At 34.7% G+C, this 21,631-nt stretch overlaps 5 protein-coding genes across 7 annotated transcripts; 2 read left to right on the top strand and 3 right to left on the bottom strand.

Annotated features, from left to right (window-relative positions):
* Nucleotides 1-327: 327 nt before the first annotated feature.
* On the top strand, nt 328-5,976 carry LOC127265957 (SURP and G-patch domain-containing protein 1-like protein). Of its 3 annotated transcripts, none has more exons than XM_051296046.1 (9): nt 328-484; nt 1,113-1,571; nt 2,386-2,512; nt 3,279-3,385; nt 4,102-4,209; nt 4,514-4,648; nt 4,784-4,960; nt 5,399-5,577; nt 5,686-5,976. In XM_051296046.1, exons 2-9 carry the CDS (start codon nt 1,154-1,156, stop codon nt 5,710-5,712), a joined length of 1,278 nt encoding a protein of 425 aa, XP_051152003.1. In that variant the 5' UTR covers nt 328-484; nt 1,113-1,153; the 3' UTR covers nt 5,713-5,976. The 3 variants fall into 3 exon arrangements, with proteins under 3 accessions (XP_051152003.1, XP_051152074.1, XP_051152157.1); XM_051296117.1 differs by having other exon boundaries at nt 330-484; nt 1,088-1,571; XM_051296200.1 differs by having other exon boundaries at nt 333-484; nt 1,110-1,571.
* Nucleotides 5,977-11,796: 5,820 nt separating this feature from the next.
* Nucleotides 11,797-14,790, top strand: LOC127258311 (transcription factor bHLH130-like). Its single transcript, XM_051285143.1, has 6 exons — nt 11,797-12,729; nt 13,301-13,635; nt 13,724-13,897; nt 13,988-14,053; nt 14,172-14,240; nt 14,388-14,790. The coding sequence occupies exons 1-6, from the start codon at nt 12,156-12,158 to the stop codon at nt 14,454-14,456; spliced, it is 1,287 nt and encodes a 428-aa protein (XP_051141100.1). The 5' UTR covers nt 11,797-12,155; the 3' UTR covers nt 14,457-14,790.
* Nucleotides 14,791-14,850: 60 nt separating this feature from the next.
* LOC127258478 (pathogenesis-related thaumatin-like protein 3.5) lies at nt 14,851-15,737 on the bottom strand. The gene is made up of 2 exons (XM_051285344.1): nt 15,614-15,737; nt 14,851-15,519 (listed from the first exon to the last, which is right to left on the bottom strand). Exons 1-2 carry the CDS (start codon nt 15,663-15,665, stop codon nt 14,852-14,854), a joined length of 720 nt encoding a protein of 239 aa, XP_051141301.1. The 5' UTR covers nt 15,666-15,737; the 3' UTR covers nt 14,851.
* A 1,384-nt stretch (nt 15,738-17,121) lies between these two features.
* LOC127258393 (uncharacterized) lies at nt 17,122-19,857 on the bottom strand. Its single transcript, XM_051285255.1, has 7 exons — nt 19,453-19,857; nt 18,941-19,114; nt 18,778-18,870; nt 18,615-18,683; nt 17,852-18,058; nt 17,568-17,693; nt 17,122-17,465 (listed from the first exon to the last, which is right to left on the bottom strand). Exons 1-7 carry the CDS (start codon nt 19,696-19,698, stop codon nt 17,310-17,312), a joined length of 1,071 nt encoding a protein of 356 aa, XP_051141212.1. The 5' UTR covers nt 19,699-19,857; the 3' UTR covers nt 17,122-17,309.
* A 101-nt stretch (nt 19,858-19,958) lies between these two features.
* Nucleotides 19,959-20,603, bottom strand: LOC127258541 (histone H3.2). Its single transcript, XM_051285455.1, has one exon. The coding sequence runs from the start codon at nt 20,544-20,546 to the stop codon at nt 20,136-20,138; it is 411 nt and encodes a 136-aa protein (XP_051141412.1). The 5' UTR covers nt 20,547-20,603; the 3' UTR covers nt 19,959-20,135.
* Between the last annotated feature and the right edge of the window lie 1,028 nt (nt 20,604-21,631).

Here is a 21,631-nt window from a genome sequence, read left to right as displayed (position 1 = left end):
CCAAAAATTAAGAATAAAAAATCATTTTATTACTTTTAATTACTACTATAATTAAAATACTAAATTTTTTTAAAAAATATGGTTTAGTAGAAAATTCAAAATGAAACCACCACAGCATCAGAGTCGACCGGGGCAGCGAAGTAGCAAACAGAGCACGCAGTTGGCTTCCTTCCCAAGGTCCGAACTATGACCAGACTAATCAAAAACTATGCGGCGGAATAGGAAATATTATAAAATTCCGGGTCAGAAAAGAAATATCCAAAAGTTCCGGGACCGGGGCACCGTCATGCTAGTATGTAGCTAATTTTCTCATAGGTATATATAAGACGTGTTCCACGCCACTCGTAGCGCTTTTCCCATCGGTACGAATCGTTGATTGTTCTCTGCACAAGGAGGGATTGGGGACATGAATTTGTATTGTCATCGATAAGGAGTTAGGGTTTCATTTATATACACTCTCTTGATCCTGTTCGCCAACGATCAGGTAAGAAATAGCACTATCGGATTTAGGGTTTTGATGATTGTACTTTTTGATTTCTCGGAGTATTTTGCGATAAATATTACTTCGCTTATGTGAGAAATTATGTTAAACGAATTGATTTTATATTTTTAGTCGTGCGGAATCACCAGGTCTAAGGATTTATTATCGTGTATTTACTGAGCGGATCTTTTCAGGAGTTTGTTCGTATGCTCTTAAGAAATTTAGTATGAATAGATATAATATCTTTCAAGTGTGCATGATCTACTTTTGGAAGAATATGGCTCTTGGCGTTCTTTTATGAGTTTTGATTTATTTAAGTATGTATGGCATAATATTTGGGGAATCTCTCAAGATCAGCTTGGTTTAAGGTTTCTTCTTGAATAGTCTTTGTTCATGAGATGATCGTATCTATCTACTACTTTGTTGTATTTGACGTGGTTTGGGCTCATATTGGAGTTTTGACAATGTTTTCCTTTTGTGCAATTTGTACATCTTCTTCAGAACATAAGTTTATCGGAAGTTGATAATGTTGGGTGGTGCTTTTAAATTAATTTAAAGCGGTTCTGCTTTTTTAGAGTCAAACTTAACTTTTCTGTTACTAAAAAGCTTTTGAGCTTTGCCTGTGAAGCAGTGGGTACTTGTGAGCTGTGAGTCATATTTGGCGTTTAAGCAATGGATAAAGCAAAGGATCATGGATTATTTGCTAATGATGGTTCATTCATGGAGAGATTTAAACAGCTTCAACAAGAGAAGCAGAAGGAGGAGGAGAAAAAGAATAAGAGTGAAGTATTGGGTAAATCAAATTCAGGCTCTAGTACAGTTGTAACTTCGTTTCCAAAGACTGTCATTAGCAAAACAACCATTGACTTTAAGGCTAATAACTTGCGAAAACCAAATCAAGTTGCTTCAAGTGGAAAGCTTGCATTCAGCCTTAAACAAAAGTCTAAACTGTTGACAACTGTTAAGTTTGGGGAGGACGAAGATGAAGATGATAAGGATGCTGAAAATTCCTCTGGGGATGGGCCAACCAAGCGGCCAAGGTTGGGCCAACCTGACTCTTCTGATCAGTTTAAAAGACAAGTTGATGTTGGTAATTACTTCTTTCATTTATCCACTAATAACTGCCATTTCCCAATGAATGTTGAGGAAAGTAAAGTACATCAGATGTTCATTATTTTTGCTGGGAGGAGCTTTTGCCCATCATGCATGCACGATGGATTGCTTGATTTTTCATACCTTATTTTTATGGATTCCTACATACATTTTTCTTTATACTGAGATGGTTTGTGCTCCTGTTCTGTTGCTTCATGAGGTGGTGTAGTTTTAACTTTAAATTTTAAAGCCTTTTCAACCACCTGTGATTATGGTCTTTTTGTGCCATTAATTTTTCATTTTCCATGGACTAAGCCTGTCCATATTAGTCTTTCATTTGCAAGAGACCAGACCGCAGTAATTTTCCCAAAGAATTCTTCTTTGTTTATACTTTATATGATACGTAAGATGGGTGGGCCCTGTGTTTCCTTTGGGTAGATTGCTTGGATTCATCTCCAAGTCATTCATTTTCTTATTTACTTCTGGGTGAGCTTTTGTCTTCAGTTTTTCTGTCACAGCTGGTTGAAACTTTGCCTTATTTTTGGTCGGAAGTTCATTTAACCCATGACTGACTTCAGGGTAGTTGGCAAAAGTAGGTTCTCTGCTATTCTCATGCAAGCTGGTGCAGTGAGGGCAAAACATTCTTGAATTGCTTTTTATCTGATGAATGCAGCTTATACTTATATCTCTATCAACATTCGTGGGAAGAGATGTTCACTGAAAGATATGGAATTTGTGGCACCCCTGCTACAGTAATTTACATTGACTTGTTCATGCTGTTGGTATTAATCAGTTATTTAAGTGACCTGCAGCACTGCCTTCTCCGAGTGATCCTACAGTGAAGAAAGTTGCAGACAAGTTAGCCAGTTTTGTGGCCAAGAATGGAAGGCAGTTTGAGCATGTAACTAGGCAGAAGAACCCAGGAGACACTCCCTTCAAGTAAGCAAATTTATTTGTGATGACCTTTTACTTACAATTGTGTGTATTCATGATATAATTTGATGGGTTTGTATTTTTCCATTCCTTAATAATCATTTCTTCCCCCATGATTTTGGTTGCCTGTTATATACTTGTCTGGATCAATATTAAGCATTGATACCAATTGCCTTGTACTGTTCGGATGGTATTTACATTAAATGCTTTATGATGATTAGTGTTGCCATTTATCCCATCTTATTGAAAAATAGTAGCTGCTGGGTGCACCTTTAGTAATAGTTTCATTCTCAGATGTATCTGCCTGCAGATTTTAGTGTCCTGTCATCTAAGCATTAGTAATAAGTAATAGGATTAATAATGAGTAGTTGAGCCAGTTTTGTGTGGTAAGAGGATGCTGTATTTCCAATATTGGATTTCATATTCAATGAATGATTGATAAATCATCCACCGATATTCATATAATCTACTCGAATGGTGTGGATATTTTACCCCACATCCTTATTTCAAGCATTTTGGTTTCGGTGTTTGGCTCTTGTAAAATCTTAAAGAAGCTTCCATTGTGATTTAGATTACATTGAAGTGTGTTTCTTTGTTTTCTCTTTATATATATATATATATCATTTTGTAATTTTTGCTTGTCATATCTGGGAGGCTTATTTCATGTCTGCGGATGACTTGCTTTCTAAATGTTACTATACATATTGCATTTATTTACTTATTTGTTCTTTTTGAAGCCCTGGTGTATATATATTGATAGCATTTCCTGCAGGTTTTTATTTGACGAAAGCTGTCCTGACTACAAATATTATGAATATCGACTTAGTGAGGAGGAAAAGGCTTTGTCCCAATCTAGAGATTCTCAAACATCACAGAGTGGTTAGTATATGAATTCCAGATAAATTTGGTTATTAGTGAAAATTTACCAAGGGAATACTATTTAAAAATGCAAACAGTTGGCATATGCTGATGCATAGTTTTGAAGAAATAGAATGTTCCTGTAAACATCAGTAACTTAATAGAAATATTTCACAAATGTAAGGGATGTTAGCTATTTGAAAATTTCCAGAACTGTGAAGAAAAATAAAATTACATGTTGATTAGATTTTACTTCTACATGAATGGCCACGTTGGAACTAATTATAATTGAGTGATGAAGTGTTGTTGGATTCTGAACCCTTGTATATCATAAATGTCAGTTTACCATGAAATTGAAGATTGATTTTATTCGCTGTTATGGTTTTTTATGCACTTGTCAAGAGTGTTCTATTATAGTACCATCTACACATCTAGATAGCAATTTGTAGCATGATTTCTTTGCAAGGTGTAAAGAGTTAATATTCTTAGGCTCTGTACCTTTACACCAGTGACATGTGGATGTAATTTTACCTGTTAGCATTACACTAATACCTTGGGCACCGCACATATTTTTTCATTTTGCTGACTGAGCTGTTTCCAAAGACATCCAAACTGACACGTTTTGTTAATTATAGAAATAGAATATGTATCCATACTTTCTGACCTTCCAAATCTAGTGTAGATGTGGCCGAATTTTCAAATTGGCTAATTTACTTATATTTATGTCTTTGGCCCAGGCACTGGTCCAACTCCCAACTCAACAACTGGCTCAAAGAGATCACATTATCAACATTCGAAATATCAGATCCCAGCCTCAGCTTTATATGAAACCGATAACACAGGAGGTAGCCTTGCATCATTGCAAACTAGTGGCAGATATGCTATGTACATTTTGTTGATTTAGTTTTATACAAATAAAAGACATTTTTAAAATAATCAATTTGAATAGTCATTGATTTATTGTTATTATTAGAATGGTTTTGGGATGTTTCAATAAACTGAGGTGCTGTTGTTATGAATCAGCATGTTGGGTAATCTTTTTGTGATTTGAAGTGATATTTTGCAGCACCACGCATATTGGGTAATCTTTGTTCTTTTTTTTTTTTTTTTAATTTTCGGTAATGTTTGATGTTTATCTTATACTGATAGGTGAATCTAGTGCTCCATCTGGGTCAGATCCTATAGCAATGATGGAATACTACATGAAAAGGGCTGCGCAGGAAGAGAAGTTGAGGCCTCCTAAATCCTCAAAGGATGAGATGCCCCCACCTCCATCCCTGCAAGGTTAGTGCTAATATTTGTAAAGCATGTGCAATGTGTAGTTTCTATTACCTGATTCCCTTTTCTCCCTCCCCAGTTATTCAGAAAGCCATTGTTAAATTACTCCCTTGGTGAAAATTTTGTAATTATTTTGTTCAGCTCCAAAGAAAGGGCACCACATGGGCGATTATATTCCTCCTGAAGAGCTAGAGAAGTTTCTGGCCAACTGTAATGATGCTGCAGCACAGAAAGTTGCAAAAGAGCATGCTGAAAGAGCGAAAATTCAGGCTGATAATGTTGGTCACCGACTCTTGTCAAAAATGGGCTGGAAGGAAGGTATAAATACCGAGACCTTATCATAGGAGCATTCCATCTAAGGGAACTTAGTACTTGGCGTTTCTTACAAAAGTAGTATTCAATTAGGCACTATATCTAGCACCATATTGCCAATCTTGTGGACCTTATAAAGAAAAGTTGCGGTACAAGCATTGATTGCCTATCACTTTATACAACTTTTAAATTAACATCATTTGTTATGCAACATGATTATGTTTCATGATTACTGAAAATGATCAGTACCGTAGTTATGTCAATTTCGATAGTGCAAATAACAACTATGTTTTTTCACAAATTACATGGTATCTGAGGGCTACTTTTTTGACAATATTTTTGTGTATTGACAATTTTACATCTGGACTGTGTTTGCATATGCCTGACTGCTAGAACTTGCACCTGCTACTCTATTTGGTATTATAACCTGAGTTTGCACCACAGGTGAGGGCCTGGGTAGCTCCAAAAGTGGGATTGCTGCTCCAATTATGGCTGGTGATGTGAAGAAGGATAACTTGGGTGTTGGTGCTCATGCTCCGGGAGAGGTTACTTCCGAGGATGACATATATGAGCAGTACAAGAAGCGGATGATGCTTGGTTACCGTTACAGGCCAAATCCTCTGGTACAGTTTTATAAAAACACCCATCAGAAACAATATATATAAAAAAATCCATAAATAGGATATATTCCGAAGAAGCTTCTCATGCTTTATAATTTTCACTATTTGCAGAACAACCCACGGAAGGCGTATTATTAGTGTGTTGAAGCTGCAGTAACAACTGCCCCATTCTTCTTCAACTTGTTTGCTTTTCTTTGTGTTCACTGCATCTTGTGGAACCATATGCTATGCGTCCATCCTGTTCAGCTTTGTATCAGACAACTACCGGTAATTTATGCTTTTCCTGCTGGGGCATTGACTAAGAATTCATTCTTGTTCTGCATATTTTGATAACATTGCTTTTAATTTTTTATGGCATTATACTATTGACACTCTACTCGAATGAATGAAAATACTTTTCAAGATCCCGACTTAACTTGATTTAGCTGTAAGTATAGCTGAAATTCGGAAACTACCTAGAGGGTAAAATATAAATGCGACTGTCTATGCTTTGTTTTCTTTCTTAGCTTGTTTTCTTTCCCTACACTTCATATTCATAGGATGGATGTGATATATTTTGTTGTCTTGTGGTAGATGGGTCCTAAATTGGCATAGAGTAGAGTTGGAGGGGGTGGGGGTGGGTGGCATTAGGGTCCATAGTTTTCTACATTAATTGCTTGTGTTTATATTCCATTTTCCTTATGACCAATTTGGGCTTTGTCAAGTGCTTGCCACACAATTGCTCCTTTACAATGATACCATCCCTGTATTTTCATATTCTTTGGACACAAAAATAACATATGGGGTCTCATGTTTGGAACAGTTGAAGAAGTTAATGATTGTTGTGTACAAGAATGCAATAAGATCTGGAGAACTAATAGTACAATTTGTTCTAGAGTTACATTTGAGTTAGTGAAGTTAATTAAGCAATTATGACTTAGTTATTGAATAAATGAAATAATTGGACAGCTAGTGCAAAGCTATAGTAGTAACTGTGGAATGATGTCCCTATATTGTCCTTTTTTTACCTTATGAAAATTAGTCTTCTCTATTGACCAACCAAATTTAACTGATCCAAATGTTACTGAGTTTGATGCTTTTAGTCAACGCGTGTGTAGATTAAGATCTTTTTTGGGTTTTGTTTTTAGTGATAAATGCTTCTACTTTGCATCTTTCTTTCATCCTAGGCAATCCATTGTATCTCATTATATCTTTTTTATACGCAACCTTTTCTTTTTCTTTGGTATGTCGGCAATGTACATTAATCCATCTATTTTTAGCTAATGGACGTAGAATCATTGTGGCTATACAATCAGTCGTATTTAAAGAGTTTGAATGTAAATTTAGTATTGGATAAGCAAGAGAGATAAATTGAGGAGTTGAACGGTTCTCCTAATCTTTTATGCTTTAGGTGAAAAATAATTTGCAGGTTTTTTTTCTTTTTAAATAAAATAGGACATTTATCAAACTAATTTTTTTTTTTTTAAAAAAAATAGAGCCTTATTAGTGCATATTTTCCTTTTCATCCAGACGCATTGACAGTGCTCGTCTCTTTTTATGTCTTGGATTTAATATCTTTTGAATGTAATGTTTAATTAATTTAATTATTATTAGTTTTTTTATTTTTTTGAGGAGAGAAAATATTTTATTATGATCGAAAACGCGAAGCAAACATATCATATCTTTTAAGTGGCTGTGAAATTTGATCTGATTTGATTTCATTTGATCACAAGTATATATGTAACATGGCATTCATGTTACTCATTTTACGAGTCCAGCAAGATACACATGTAGACGCCCGCAATTAAAAATATATAATGCAAAAATAATAAAAAGCAATGCATACTATTAACATATCAACTGTAACATAGCAAATTAATTACTACAATAAAATAAATAAATCCTCTCTACTACCATATTTATTATATTTTTCAATTTTTTTCACTATAATAAAAGAATACAAGAAATACCAAAAATAATGATAAATCTGGTCTAGCAGACAACAGCTGACTTTAATTTGTGCGCATCCGTCACGTGTGGCATCTCCCTAGGCGCTGCCTTGGGCTTGGTATTCCTGTGTTCACACGTGCCGAGGCATCTTAATTTCCCCAATTATTAATATTTATATATTTTTTTTACGCTTCATTTTTCACTTAAAAAAAAAGACATATGTGTTATTATTATTATTATTGTTATTGTGGTGGTGGTGGGGGACCACTTTGCTACTCTTTTAATAGATTAAATTAAATTAAACTGCTATTGGACCACTCTCGTTTGTCTTTTTAACATATGTAATAGTTAATTTATTGCGGACTTTCGAATAATGACTACGAATTTTTATGTTATAAAAAAAATATGTAATATTAGTTCGGTTAGGCATGATTTGATGGCATGGGATGAATTTGGGTATAAATTTAAATTTTCAATGTCTTCAATCTTGTATGTTATATATATTTTTTCTAGCGTGACTTATTTTATTGGCCTTGTTTGTAAGTTATTAAGTTCGACTTGGGATTTACTCACAACAAAAACGACGAGTAACTATTACGAGTTTCTATATTATTATAAAAATATATAATATTAAGTACATCAATTTATGTATATATATATATAAAAATAATATATTCGACCTGATCCTGATGTTGATGTGTGTGTTTGTTTTCTAGTTTGCTTTATGTATATATATTTTTTTATAAATATATTTTACATAAATGTATCTTACATCAAAATTTATACATATTTATACAATGATTTTTGTATGAACATTGAAAAAAAAAAAAAAAACAAAGTTTCATAAATACAAATAAAAGCATTAACTTTTCTTTTTCTCTTAATTATATTTATTTTGAAAACGAGTGACCGTGACATTTACTATTTGACTTTGCAGCAACAATTATTTGAATTATTATTTAAACTACAATTAAATTAATTCAAGTTTTAGAATCTAATTTAGTAAATATACAATTAGTCGATTCTATACATAATTATCGTATGTTGATAATGAAAATGCTTGTTACCCGTTTCTTCTCATTTTTTCGTTCACTAGTTCTATTTTGATTGATCTTACCTTATTTACTTTTTTTTAAAGAAATATAATTATACATTTTAAATTTTATAATTTATAATTTATAATTTTACTTATACTATTTAATTATTTTATTCTTAATTTATAATACAATAATTATTTTTACTAATATATTTTATAATTACCTATTAATTATATATATATATTTTTATAAATTCTCATATATATATATATATATATATAGTAATATGGCCGCAAAAAATGGGACGGAATGAGTACAACTTATGGATAACATACAATTAAATAAGGACATGTTAGGAAATTCTTATTCATAATTACTGCCTTTTACCTTCACAAAAAAAATATATTCAAATGTACTAAATAGGAATTTTAATAAATATAATATTATATTTATGATTATGATATAAAAGAAAAATATTTTAATAGTATATGAATGAATTAATAAAATAATATTTTTTTGATAAATTAAATATGTAAATAATTGTAGCATATCTATTATTAAATAATATAAATTAATATTTGCGTAAAAATTTTTTATTATAAATAAATAAATAGTTTTTTTGAACAAACGAAAAATTATGTATATATTTAATAGACCCATGGAGTACGGTTAGATTTTAAAATAATAGTAGTATTTTTTTTTTGTTAGTAAAAATATGTAAGATAATTTTGATATTTTATCATTTGCATTATATATATAATTATATATTTGTAATTATATAAAAATTAAGAATATTTTGATATTAGTTTATAATTACTTTTAATGTAATAAAAAATTGATATTTTTAAATGAGATACAAAAATTATATAAATTTTTTTTTTCTTGGAACATATGTACTATATTTATTAACTATTTTCAATTAAAAAATCTAAAAAAAAAAGTATAACATAATAAAAAGTGGATGAGCAACAAAAGAATGTGTACGTGTTTTTTTTAAAAAATAAAAATCAATGTTATCTAATATTATTTTTAATAAAAATATATTATTTTATTTAATAATAACTAATGTTATAATAAAATAAAATATATTTTTCTTCTCATAATAATAACACCCAAAGAACTATTTAAATATTGAAGATCCATAAATCACATCCTAATTAATTATAATCATATATTGGGTTTGTGTGAAAAATGATATACATAGAAAAGGACAAAAGTGAATAATTCCAAACAATTGAATTGAATTTTGTTAGGTTAGGCAAAAGGCTGCCGTGAAAGGTGACCGTACAACCCAATTTAATTAATTAATAACAATAAAATTAACTTCTTAATCATGGAATTAACTATATATATTAATAATGTCTTGCCAAACTAATTTAATTAATCTGCCACAATTTTCACTAATCCAACTTCTTCAACAAATTATCAACCACTTTATATAACATTATATATATATATATATATATATAAAATAAAGGGTAGAAAAAACACATCAATTATAAAATTAAATATATTTGCGTGACGTATGCATGATCACCTTTAACCCAAAAATAAAATAAAATGTGTGACGAGTGACGACATCAATATATACAAAATCACAATAATTTTTTTTCTTAAAAAAAAGGCTCAATAAAAGTATTAAATATATATAGATAATGTATTGATGAATTGGCCTGTAAGGCAAGTTTGATACATGGTAGACTAATAATAATAAATAAATAAATAAACTAACTATAAATATAATAGGGTAAACTGTTTTTTAGTCCCGTAACTGACCCTTATCATTTTAGTTCCGTAAGTGGGGCATGTCGCAAACTAGTTCCATAAGTGAAAATTTTTCGTTATTTTAGTCCTTCAGCGCCGGAGACGCTCGCATGGATCGCCGGAGGTGACGTGTCCACCAGGTCAACGACACTTGGCTGACATGTGGATTTTTTTATTTTTTTTTTATTTTTTAATTTTTTTTAAACTTATTTTTAATTTTTATTTGTATATATTTTTTTTTCATTTGATCCAATTAAAAAAAGTAAAAAAAAAATTAAAAAAAATGAAAAAAAAAAAAATAAATCCACGTGTCCGCCAGGTGTCGCTGACCTGGTGAGATACCTGGCAGACACGTCACCTCCGGCGAGCCACGCGGGCGTCTCCGGCGCCGGAGGACTAAAACAACGAAAATTTTTTACTTATGGGACTAGTTTATGACAGACTCCACTTACGAAACTAAAATGATAAAAGAGGTCCAGATACGGAACTAAAAAAACAGTTTACCCAATATAATATAATAATAGTATATATAATTATGCATGGCTTGTAAGGGTGAGGTAACGTAGCTTAGGTTGAGAATAAATGAAATAAGTGAACACAGAAATTCCACGACACTCTTTGCTATAATAAGGCAAAACCGTAATTGGTCAAAATATGTATCAATATTAACAAACCCTATCTATAATCCATAATATATATATAATATTATATATCACCATACATGCTTCTATCTATTACATTTAATTCATCTCTAAATTGATTAGTAATAGTATTTTAATATTTTTTTTATAACAATAAAAATTAAAATTTTATAATTTCATAATATAATTTTAAAATAAATTCCCCTAGTGTAAATATATGAAACCCATATCTGGCCACGGTGTAAACACATGTAAAATAGTGGGTAAAAATTTTGAAAATTTAAATTTTTTTACTAAATATTATTATCCCTATATATACTTTTTTAACAGATAAATTAACATGATAAAATAAACACAATATTTGTATTGAACACTGAGGGTACAATCTTCATTTCAATAAAATATGTTTTATCATAAATTATTATTATTATTATTATTATTATTATTATTATATATTATTACATATAAAATATATTTATAAAAAAAATTAAAATCATCTGAAGTACTTAAAATTACCAGTAAAATATTAGTATTATTTTTTAATTTAATTGTAAAACTCAAAATAACCTTTTTAGACTGTAACACACGCTTGTGTGATGGGACATATGCGAGAGACGAATATGCGCATTTCTTTTTATATATAATTACGACTACTACTACTACAATAATTAAATAATAACTAAAAGAGGTAACAAATAAAAACTCGTATTACAGCAGCAGCAGCATCTAAATCTAATAAAAGAAAAGGATAAAAGAGGGAAGGGCAATTGAGTCATTTCACAGAAATCATGGGATGTGGGCCCCATTTGCCGGTAATGGAAATCCGAGTGTTAGAAAAAGGGCAGGAGGTGCTGAAGGAAAGGCCATGGCCGCAGGATGATAGAAATAGAATCGATCCATCCATCAGAAAGCGAATTTAACCTCCATAAATAGAGCTCCAGATTTTTGCCATTTCTGCTGCTGCTTTTTGCTCTCACAGATTTAGCAAAATTTCTTACCCATTTCTATCCAAATCCTTATTATTATTATTATTATTGTTTGCTTTTTCCAGCAGGAAAACCGTGACAGGTTTGGAAGAAGAAGATGAAATCTGCTGAATAAATTCGTTTTCCGATCTGAAGCTTCAATTAATGTTAATCTTCTCGAAAGATTTCAGTTTCTTTTCTTAATTAGTGTAAAAGAAAGATCGATTCTTGCGATTGGGTCAACGATGTTCAGCTCAGGCGAGTCGGAGAACAGCAGCAGCAGCTTTCTTCACCAGGCAAACCCTAGAAATAATCAAATCCCCAATTTCAAGTCCGACGGGGAGTTTCTGAAGAGCAAGGGCTTCCACGGCGGCGCCGGAGATTTCTACCAGGGGCTGAGCCACCCACCGCCGCCGCAGCAGCCGGGCGGATTGGCGCGGTACCGATCGGCGCCGAGCTCGTTTCTGGCGGCGCTTTTGGATTCGACGACGGACAACAGCAGCAGCGGCGATGAATCGGAGGCCATATTCTCCGCCTTCATGAACAACCAGAAGGGCGGCGATAGTACAAATAATAATACTCATAATCATCATCAGATTCAGTACCAGATGAAGCAGGAGGCCGGAGCCGGGTCGGAGCCGCACCAGGAGACCCGACCCGGATTCGGCGGTTATGAGACCGCAGTGAGCGGCGGCGGCGGCGCCATTGTTGGATCTTATTCTATGGCGGCAGCGGCGGCGGCGGCGGCGGCTATGGAGACTACTGAGAATGGATCTAATCTCATGAGGCAAAGCAGCTCTCCAGCTGGATTCTTCAATGGTAATTCTTCATTTCATAATATAATTTTTTTAAAAAAATAATTAATTAATTGAATTTCTTCATTAGCTGGTAAAGTCAGTCTGTCTGTGTTGCTTGCTTGTGTGTGTGATGAAAGAGCGTTGACTTTTCAGACACAGTTCAAATTTTGGATCCGGAAAATCAGGAGATCAAAGAACAACAAAATAATTTGGGGTTTTCATTACAATACTCAAACATATACATACATATCTATACATATGTATATATTCTTGGTTGTGAATTTGATTACTTCATCTTGACAGCTCTAAATTTGATGATGCTTTGAATTATTCTTCCTATCCACAAAGGTTCTGTAAAAGGCATATATTCCATATGGATTTTAATATTCTTAGACAGTTTATGCAATGGCTTCCATTTATAAAGTTGCGTAGCAGTACAACAATGTAAGAAATTAGGGTAAAAATTACGTTGACGATGATGACGATGAAATCGACACACTTACACATTATCTATGCATAGCATTTTTTTCTAAAAAAATGATTCTAAGTTAAAATCGATATATATGTTTTATTGACATATAATTTTTTATCAGGATTCGGAATAATGGGAGATGTTGGAAGCTACAGAGTCCATAATCATCCCAAGCCGAATCCGTCGTCGTCGGGAATGAATAGCAACCACATGAGCTTCTCATCGGCACCATCTTCGACGTCGCGGTTCATGCCGAGCATACCGGAAAACGGAAGCGAAGGCGTCGCCATTCGCAACTCTGATCAGCACAGGCAGTTGAGGAGCAGCGAGGCCTCCGCCGGCGCCGGAATCTTCCCCGACGCCTCGTGGAACACCGCCTCGTCCTTCAATGGCCTTAAGAGAAACAGAGATGGTGATGTCAAGATGTTCCCTAGTTTCGGAGGGTTGGAAAATCAGGTGGATATTCGATCTTTTTCGGTCGATATTAATGTTTTTAGTTACATTGTCGATGTTGTGATGTTCGATTGATTCGATCTCTTATCAGAATTCGGACACTAGGAAGAATCCTTCGGGGTTAGTCCACCATTTGAGCTTGCCTAAAAGCTTTTCTGAGGCTGCCGAGGCCGAGAAGTTTCTGCAGTTTCAGCAGGACACCGTGCCCTGTCAAATCCGGGCGAAACGAGGCTGCGCAACTCATCCGAGAAGCATTGCGGAAAGGGTACGTAGAAAATTCGAAACCATTTTGTCATAGCTAAATTAAAATTTTAATTTTTTGTTGATCGATTGGGATCGAACATTTTGTTCGCAGATGAGACGAACAAGAATCAGCGAAAGGATGAAGAAGCTGCAGGATCTTTTCCCCAACATGGACAAGGTAATAGAACAACAATCAATCAATCTTGTGATCTCCCACAGTTTTGCAACAAAAATTATTAATCTTTTGTCTGAATTCTTTCGTTTTTGTTTTTGTTTTTGTTTTTGTTTTCGAGCAGCAAACAAACACAGCAGATATGTTAGACTTGGCAGTTGAGTACATTAAAGACCTCCAGAAACAAGTCCAGGTACAACAACATATTAATTGACAACATCTATAAATGAGTCCCCACAATGTAATAGGAATCACATGAATCTTGTATACATACATATATATATATACATGTGTATCTATTCCCTTCATTACACGGTCCTAAGCTTTCGTTATCGCGCAGACGCTCACGGACACACGGGCTAAATGCGTTTGCGCCAACAAACCTAAGCAGACAAATCCTTCCACTTAGTAGTCGTAATCGCAACCAAATGGATCTTCACGGCGCGCGAGCTGCTGTTCTTCGCCACGTCCCGAGTCGATGTTGTGCAGAAACATCTATATTTATATCTATATCCATATATCTGTAGTTTTAGAGAAATGGCTAGACTTATATATATATATGGTTACCTTTTCTTCATTGCAGTAGTCTTTTCATGTATGGTTTCTAATTAGGTTGCTGTTAGTATTTTAGGTTTGATGAATAATTTGTGCATAGAATCAAAATATGTTGCTGTAATTTTCAGTTGTGATAAATTATGGCTGGATCCTATTAGCCCTAATTCAATACAATTTCTTCATATATATATGATCAATTTTGGGAATGGTTGATCGGGAAACCCTAATCCCCAAATTGATTTCAATCGATCAGCAGAATTGGATCAAATAATTAGCACCTTTGCAAGTGAAGGTGCTGGTAGCATCATCGTAGGCGTAGCTGTACGAGGTTGGACAAGCATTCTTGAACATCTTCGAATATGTTGTGGGAGTGCAAAGCTGTGGATTGTTGTACTCTCCGGTACAACAAAACCGAGCTTGGTTGAAGGCCAGGCAGGGGCTTTTACACCCCATTGTTGTACCATTGTTTCCGGTGACCGTTAAGATCTTCGGGCAACTCAGGTTCAGGTCGGCGGTGCACTTCACGGCGGAGCAGTTACCGGTGCCGCCGGAGGGGACGATGGAGACAGGCAGGTTGAAGCCGTCGACGAGGCTGACGTCGTAGAAGTCTTCCGGGCTGTCCAGGGTGAACTCCGCCAGGGATGCCGGCGGCACCCCGCCGGAGCCCTGGCATTCCAGAAGTCCGCCGCAGTCGCCGGTGGTGCAGTTCCCCTGCTTCCCTGACCGGTCGAAGTTGCAGCCGGTCCGGGCCCAGAAGCGGCCGGACCACCCGGTCGGCGCTGTCACGGTTATTTCTTGATTTGGCCGGAGTTCCAGGCCGCCGTTGGTCAGTTGAGGTCTCCCGGCGCCGGAGAGGATTCCGGGCCATATTGTTTGTTCACATTTGTTCTGTAGGGTGAAAACGGCGCCGTTTGATCCTGCAAACATAAATAAAATAAAAAATCAGGGCAGTCAGTGTTCTTGAACAAATCAGTTGTAAAAAAGAAAGTTAAAACGTACGAATGAATTCACCTGACAGTAAATGGAAAAAAAGGACAAGAAAAAGAGCAACCCACGATTCCATAACGATAATTCAAATCAGTGTGGCATTTCAGAATGTAGCAGATACATATATATATAGCCAGAAAAGTGTATGTATGTATGTACGTACAGATTATTTTTTGCAATTATTGATTTTCCACTTCCTTTTGGTAGCTTTCAGTTGGGAATGGCTGTGGTGTGCAGTTGGGACTGTGGTGTTCCATAGAAATGGGCAGAAAAAACGAGATTGAAAATAATTAAAAGGAGGCAAAAAGAATGAGTGTGCAATAATTGTGGATGTTCTGATATGCATGAAATCAAGAATGAGTCTATTGGTTGATCTAATTATTTGAGACATTCAAGGAGTTAATTGGAAGATTTTGATTAGTTCAAAAATAAATATTTGATATGGAGTAATAATATAAACTGTTATTGAGAATAAAATTCAATTTCTTTGTAATTTTTATTCCAATTTATTTCTTACAAAGTCCGAGTTAACAAATCTTGAATTTGTTTGATTTTTATTTGGATTTAAAATTAAATATTACTTTGATATGTATTTTTTTTATATATAGAAAATCCAAAATTTAAGAGCCAAACCAAGCTCACCCTTTGTTTTATGTAATATTTATATGAAAAATATAATAGAGAGTGACGGTAATATATTAATCTGATGTTGATTTAAAAAGAAATAAATAATGCTCATATATTTTCAAATATCACAATATATATTATATGGATTATGTCACATATTATCTCATCAGTATATACTACATTTATATTATATTAATAAATCATATTGTGTATTGTTACATTGTATGTTGTCTAGTATTATGTACAATGTTTCAGCACTCTTGAAATTGAACTAGTTAAATTGTTTAATCCACAATATGTTCGCATTATTCACTAAATAACATCATCCAACATTTATTTTTTAATTTAAAATATCCTATTAATAACTTATTTTCACCCAAGTATCTAACATCCAAAACAAAATCTGAACTAGATTAAACACACCAAAATTATAGTGAAACATTCTTGCTAATATGGACAAAATGGCTTCATATAATTGGTACAATTAGGACCTACAAGAACTCTTTGAATTGCACTAAAAGGGTTTCTAGTTGAAGTAACAAAGAGCCATGAATTAGGCCAAGTTAGGATGTTATCTCATGTGCAATGTCTACATAAAACATGCTGTAGTACTAATCAACCATCTCTATTCTTTCAATCTTTTTTTCTTGCAACAAAAATGCACCTATTCAACTTCTATTGTAGCTACCAATTATAATTTATAGCAGTAATGTAACTAACACAAAGATCCAACCTAAAAGACAAAGAATATGAAAACCAACCAAACTTAAACAATCGCGATCCGTGCACGTCAATGTTATAGGCTTCTTCAGTGCTCGCATGTGCTGTGTCGAGGTGAAGAAAGCCGGGGGATTTCTACGTCGTGTTCTAGATACCTTTCATCAACTCTAGTGAACCCACCATGCTAAACATGTAATGGTTCAGAATACTAAAATTTCAGAGCAGAAGATAAACTTAACAATGTAGCAAGATTGTGCCATTTGTGTTCTGTAGCCATGAATGAATGAAAACATACAACTTTTTATTCGCGATTAAAAAGCAAATTGAACATAAATTGAAGGAATGTAACGCATACTGTCTTGAGTTGCAGTTATTAGGTGTTCCCGTTGTTTCCTTTCAGATTAATGACTGCCAGCTCCTTCTCCACAAACTCACCCGCGCGCATTGCAGGATACTCGCTGGCTAGGGGAGAGTCGGCAAAGTGACCTAATGGTTTCAGCACTGCATCAGATGCTATGTGGGCGAAGAGCTGGATAAGACGGGAGGGGTACAGCCAGAAAATTTTGTTAGTTGTTTATGGGGGAAGAAATAAAAGAGCAAGAAACAATGTGTTTTTGAGAGTTTAATTCACCGTTGAAGATACTCTCCACAGGCTATGATTTTGCTCTGAAGCTGATTTTATTGCATCTATTGTGCGATCAGTCACCACTACTTCATGCATCCCAGCTATGCACTCTCCAGCAGTTAACCATTCAATCTGCACAAAATATAGAATGTATTACGATGTTTCTTTCAGTATTTGCTGTTTCTATAGCAACACGCAGGATTTTAATCGTAATTTGATAAATGATAATCTATTCCAGTACTTTTAATTTGTCTGTGTATAAATATGTAAAAGATAGCAAATTATTATACCTGTTTTCCGGTCTGAATGAGAAGGCAACCCAGAGGAACTTTGACTTGCATCTTTTGTCCATTCCTCAGCCAAATGTTTAGTCCTGGAAACCTACTCCTTCCATGAATGGTAAGAAAGTTGAGGTCATAATGATATCCAGCAAAAACGGTGCCCAGTTGGCCATGACGCTTTAGATTGCTTCCTGTTGGAGCAAGTAGGTGAGGCCCCTGAAAGAGAGAAGTGATCATTCTTTATGAGAAAGGTTCAGATAGTCTGATGATGAAGCAATATATGCACAAAACATGGAGCAAAGAGGCATTGCAGTTCAAATCAAAGAAAAACTCAGCATGAAACTACAGAAAATTCACATTGATTATTCAAAGACATGGATAGTGTATGACAACTTAACCTATGAGTCCAGAAAGTTAGTCCACCATAGGAGACTAGAGCACCTAACACATAAATCAATTAGATCCTCCATGCTTTCAAGTCTCAAGATTACAATTGCACATTTGGTGGGGGTGGGCCATGTAATGTAAGGGTACTATAAGTTCTTATATAGCATCGCAATTTGAATATTTCAAGAGCAAAAACTTCTTCTAAGGACCTAATACATTATTTTGTTCCATGCTTATGGACCAAGTATAATTCTCCACATGTATTTTTCTCCAAATGAATTACAGATTACCAAAACAAACTAGTAACATCACTAATTCGAAATTCCAACAGCAGCAATCTCAGAAAGAATGAGATAGAATATATATATATATATATATATATAACCTGCTTCATAAGAGATGTGAATGCGTCCTTCTCCAAGCCAAATCCAATTGCAGCCATCTCAGCCACAGCCTGGCAAGCAGATGAACAATGGAGCAGAAGTGTAAACTATGCATAAGCGTAATAACGCTGCAGAACCTGAAGGAGAGATTTAACACTCATTCACCTCTACTGCTGATATCATTTTATATCCCCATGAATCCATAGTATTCTTCCAATCAGGAAATCCCTCTGGAATGACGGGCTCTGAGTTAAGTTCCTATAAAGCTAAACAGGTCAGTATTAAGAAGCTGGACATATTTAATCACAAGCCATTCCTGCCGCAAGACCTTAAAGCTGGTTTCGGATGGGCGTGGACCAACCCTCCACATATACCGCCACTTGGGATCTGGTCCAGACGGAGCATATGGTTGAAACTCTTCTGGCATGGCTCTTAACTTCTCTTTCATTTCTTTGTCCACTAAACTACGTGGTACTTCAACTCCTTCCGGGGTTACACCGACCTGAACCAAATAATAAAAATCAAAAGGGTCGATATTAAAAGCAGAAAAGCATATAAAATTTGAATCCATTAATGCTTGCTTAATTTTCTCCATAAAAGATGTGATTGCATCACTACACTCAGGGATTAAATTCAGTAAATAGAAGAGAATGATCAGCGCCCTGCCATGGACAAAACAGTAAGCATGCCACTGATAACTATTAAAGCATCTGAAAAGATGTATTACACAAGGAAATTTCAAGACAAAACGAAGAACACTCCAAGAGTTCTAGTCAAAATTGAGCCATACGTATCAATATTCAAGAAATTTGCACCGAAAAGAGATCTAAACGAATAAACCTGGTAATGGAGGTGAGGCCGTTCTTGACTGCGCTTGAAATCGTCGGGCATTTCCCAATACTTCTCCATCATATCGATAAACCTATCATTGTCCTCCGAAGTGCACCGAGGATCTTTGACAATCAAAGCTCCTGTCTCCCTTAGACTCCGGCTGACCTCCGTGCACAAATTCTTCAGATTCAAATCGAACTCCGCTTTTCCGGCGAATTCCAAGTACGGGGCAAGATCGATTACTGGGATATCCATAGATGCGTCCCCAAACTCCCAGACAGAAAATCGAATTCCGATTGTTAGGGTTTCGACGCAAGATCTGGCAAAAACTTGTCAATGGCGGGAGAATACTTTACCCCGTGAATGCAAAAATAAAATATTCCCCCTTTTACGCTTTGAGTGTCGAATTCTGTTTCAGTACGTAATCAATATAAAAGCAACTATATCCGACATACCCAAAATTACTTCCTACTTTCCTATTTACTGCAAGAAAAAAGCGCATAACAGAAATATCGTAAGAAAATACGAAAGAAGATTTGATTGAAGACAAAAACCATTGAATGAGTGGATAATCCAAAGTGAAATTTACAAAATCATAACCCTAATGCATAGCGTAAACGTTAAACAAATCTTCCGATCCGATAACCCTAATACTTGGATCCACACCCGTATCCTACCCGGGGTCGGATCCTCTAAGCCCTCTCACCCCTAATCCTCCTCGCGAGCTGAATGTCCTTGGGCATAATCGTAACCCTCTTTGCGTGAATCGCGCAGAGATTAGTATCCTCGAACAGTCCAACCAAGTACGCCTCCGCCGCCTCCTGCAACGCCGCCACGGCCGAGCTCTGGAACCTGAGATCGGTCTTGAAATCCTGCGCGATTTCCCGCACGAGCCTCTGGAACGGAAGCTTGCGGATCAGGAGCTCGGTAGACTTCTGGTACTTGCGGATCTCACGAAGCGCGACGGTTCCAGGGCGAAAACGGTGGGGCTTCTTGACTCCGCCAGTGGCCGGAGCTGACTTCCTTGCGGCTTTTGTGGCGAGCTGCTTCCTCGGAGCCTTGCCTCCGGTGGACTTGCGGGCGGTCTGCTTAGTACGAGCCATTAGAGAGATTTGAGGAGGATTATTGAAACTGTCTTGCAGTAAGATGAGAAACGGAATTGAATGGAGATTGGTGGGGGTGTGTTTGTGTTTATATAGGAGAGGGAAGCGGGACTGGGGAAATTTTGAGTAGGGAGTGAGGAAGGACCGTTGATTGTGGGTTTATTGGACGGTTGAGATTGGATGAAGAAAAGGCGCTCTTGGTCGCGGTCATGATCCGCGTGTTTCTTCATAATCCAATGAGAATGATGCACGTGGATAACAGAAGAGTTTCTTCTTCCCGCTCTTCTTCGGAATATTTGAAAAACATTTTGGTTGACGGTGGAGGATCAATGGCGCGTGCTTATTTGTATATTAAACATTTTGTTTTTTTCCGTCGCTTAAATTTATACTTATTTTTGTTGTGGATTGTTATCAAAAAATGATATTATTTTTTTAAGTAAAAATTTATTGCATTTTTATATTTTTTTACTAGTAACAATTATTACTTATTTTTATTAAAACTCGTTCGAACATACATTTGCATAATAGAGATAATATCATTTTTTTTAAAAAAAATAATAATAATTTTACCTATTTTGAACAATATATTTATTTATTTTTAACACAATTTTTTTATTATTAAAATAAAAATAATAATATTTGCGTAATATATATTACTGGGCTAAATTGCACAAAATCCACCCGTAATTTCATAAAATTGCACCAAATTCTTCGTATTTCTAAAATTGCGTCAAACTGCCTCGTGGTTTCATAAACCCGACTAACTCCCTCAGCAGTCCTTATTTAACGGTATTTGATCTCGAATAAATTTTAAAATCATAATTTATAAACCCCTAAAATTATAAATATATTTATTTATTTTTTATATTTACCCTAAAAAAATAGTAAATATACTAAAAAAATAGTTATTTTTTTCGGATTTTAAAAGTTTATTTTTACTAGTTTTTTAGGCTAAATATATAAAAAATAAATATTCGTATAATTTTAGGGATTTAGAAATTGAAATTCTAAAATTTATTCGCAATTTGAACACATTTATGCAATTTTATGAAACCAAAGGTAGATTTTGTACAATTTAGCCTATA

This window comes from Andrographis paniculata, unplaced genomic scaffold, assembly GCF_009805555.1.
Source record: "Andrographis paniculata isolate CXL003 unplaced genomic scaffold, ASM980555v1 Contig10END, whole genome shotgun sequence".
NCBI lineage: Eukaryota > Viridiplantae > Streptophyta > Magnoliopsida > Lamiales > Acanthaceae > Andrographis > Andrographis paniculata.
This window is presented reverse-complemented; position numbering and strand designations above follow the sequence as displayed.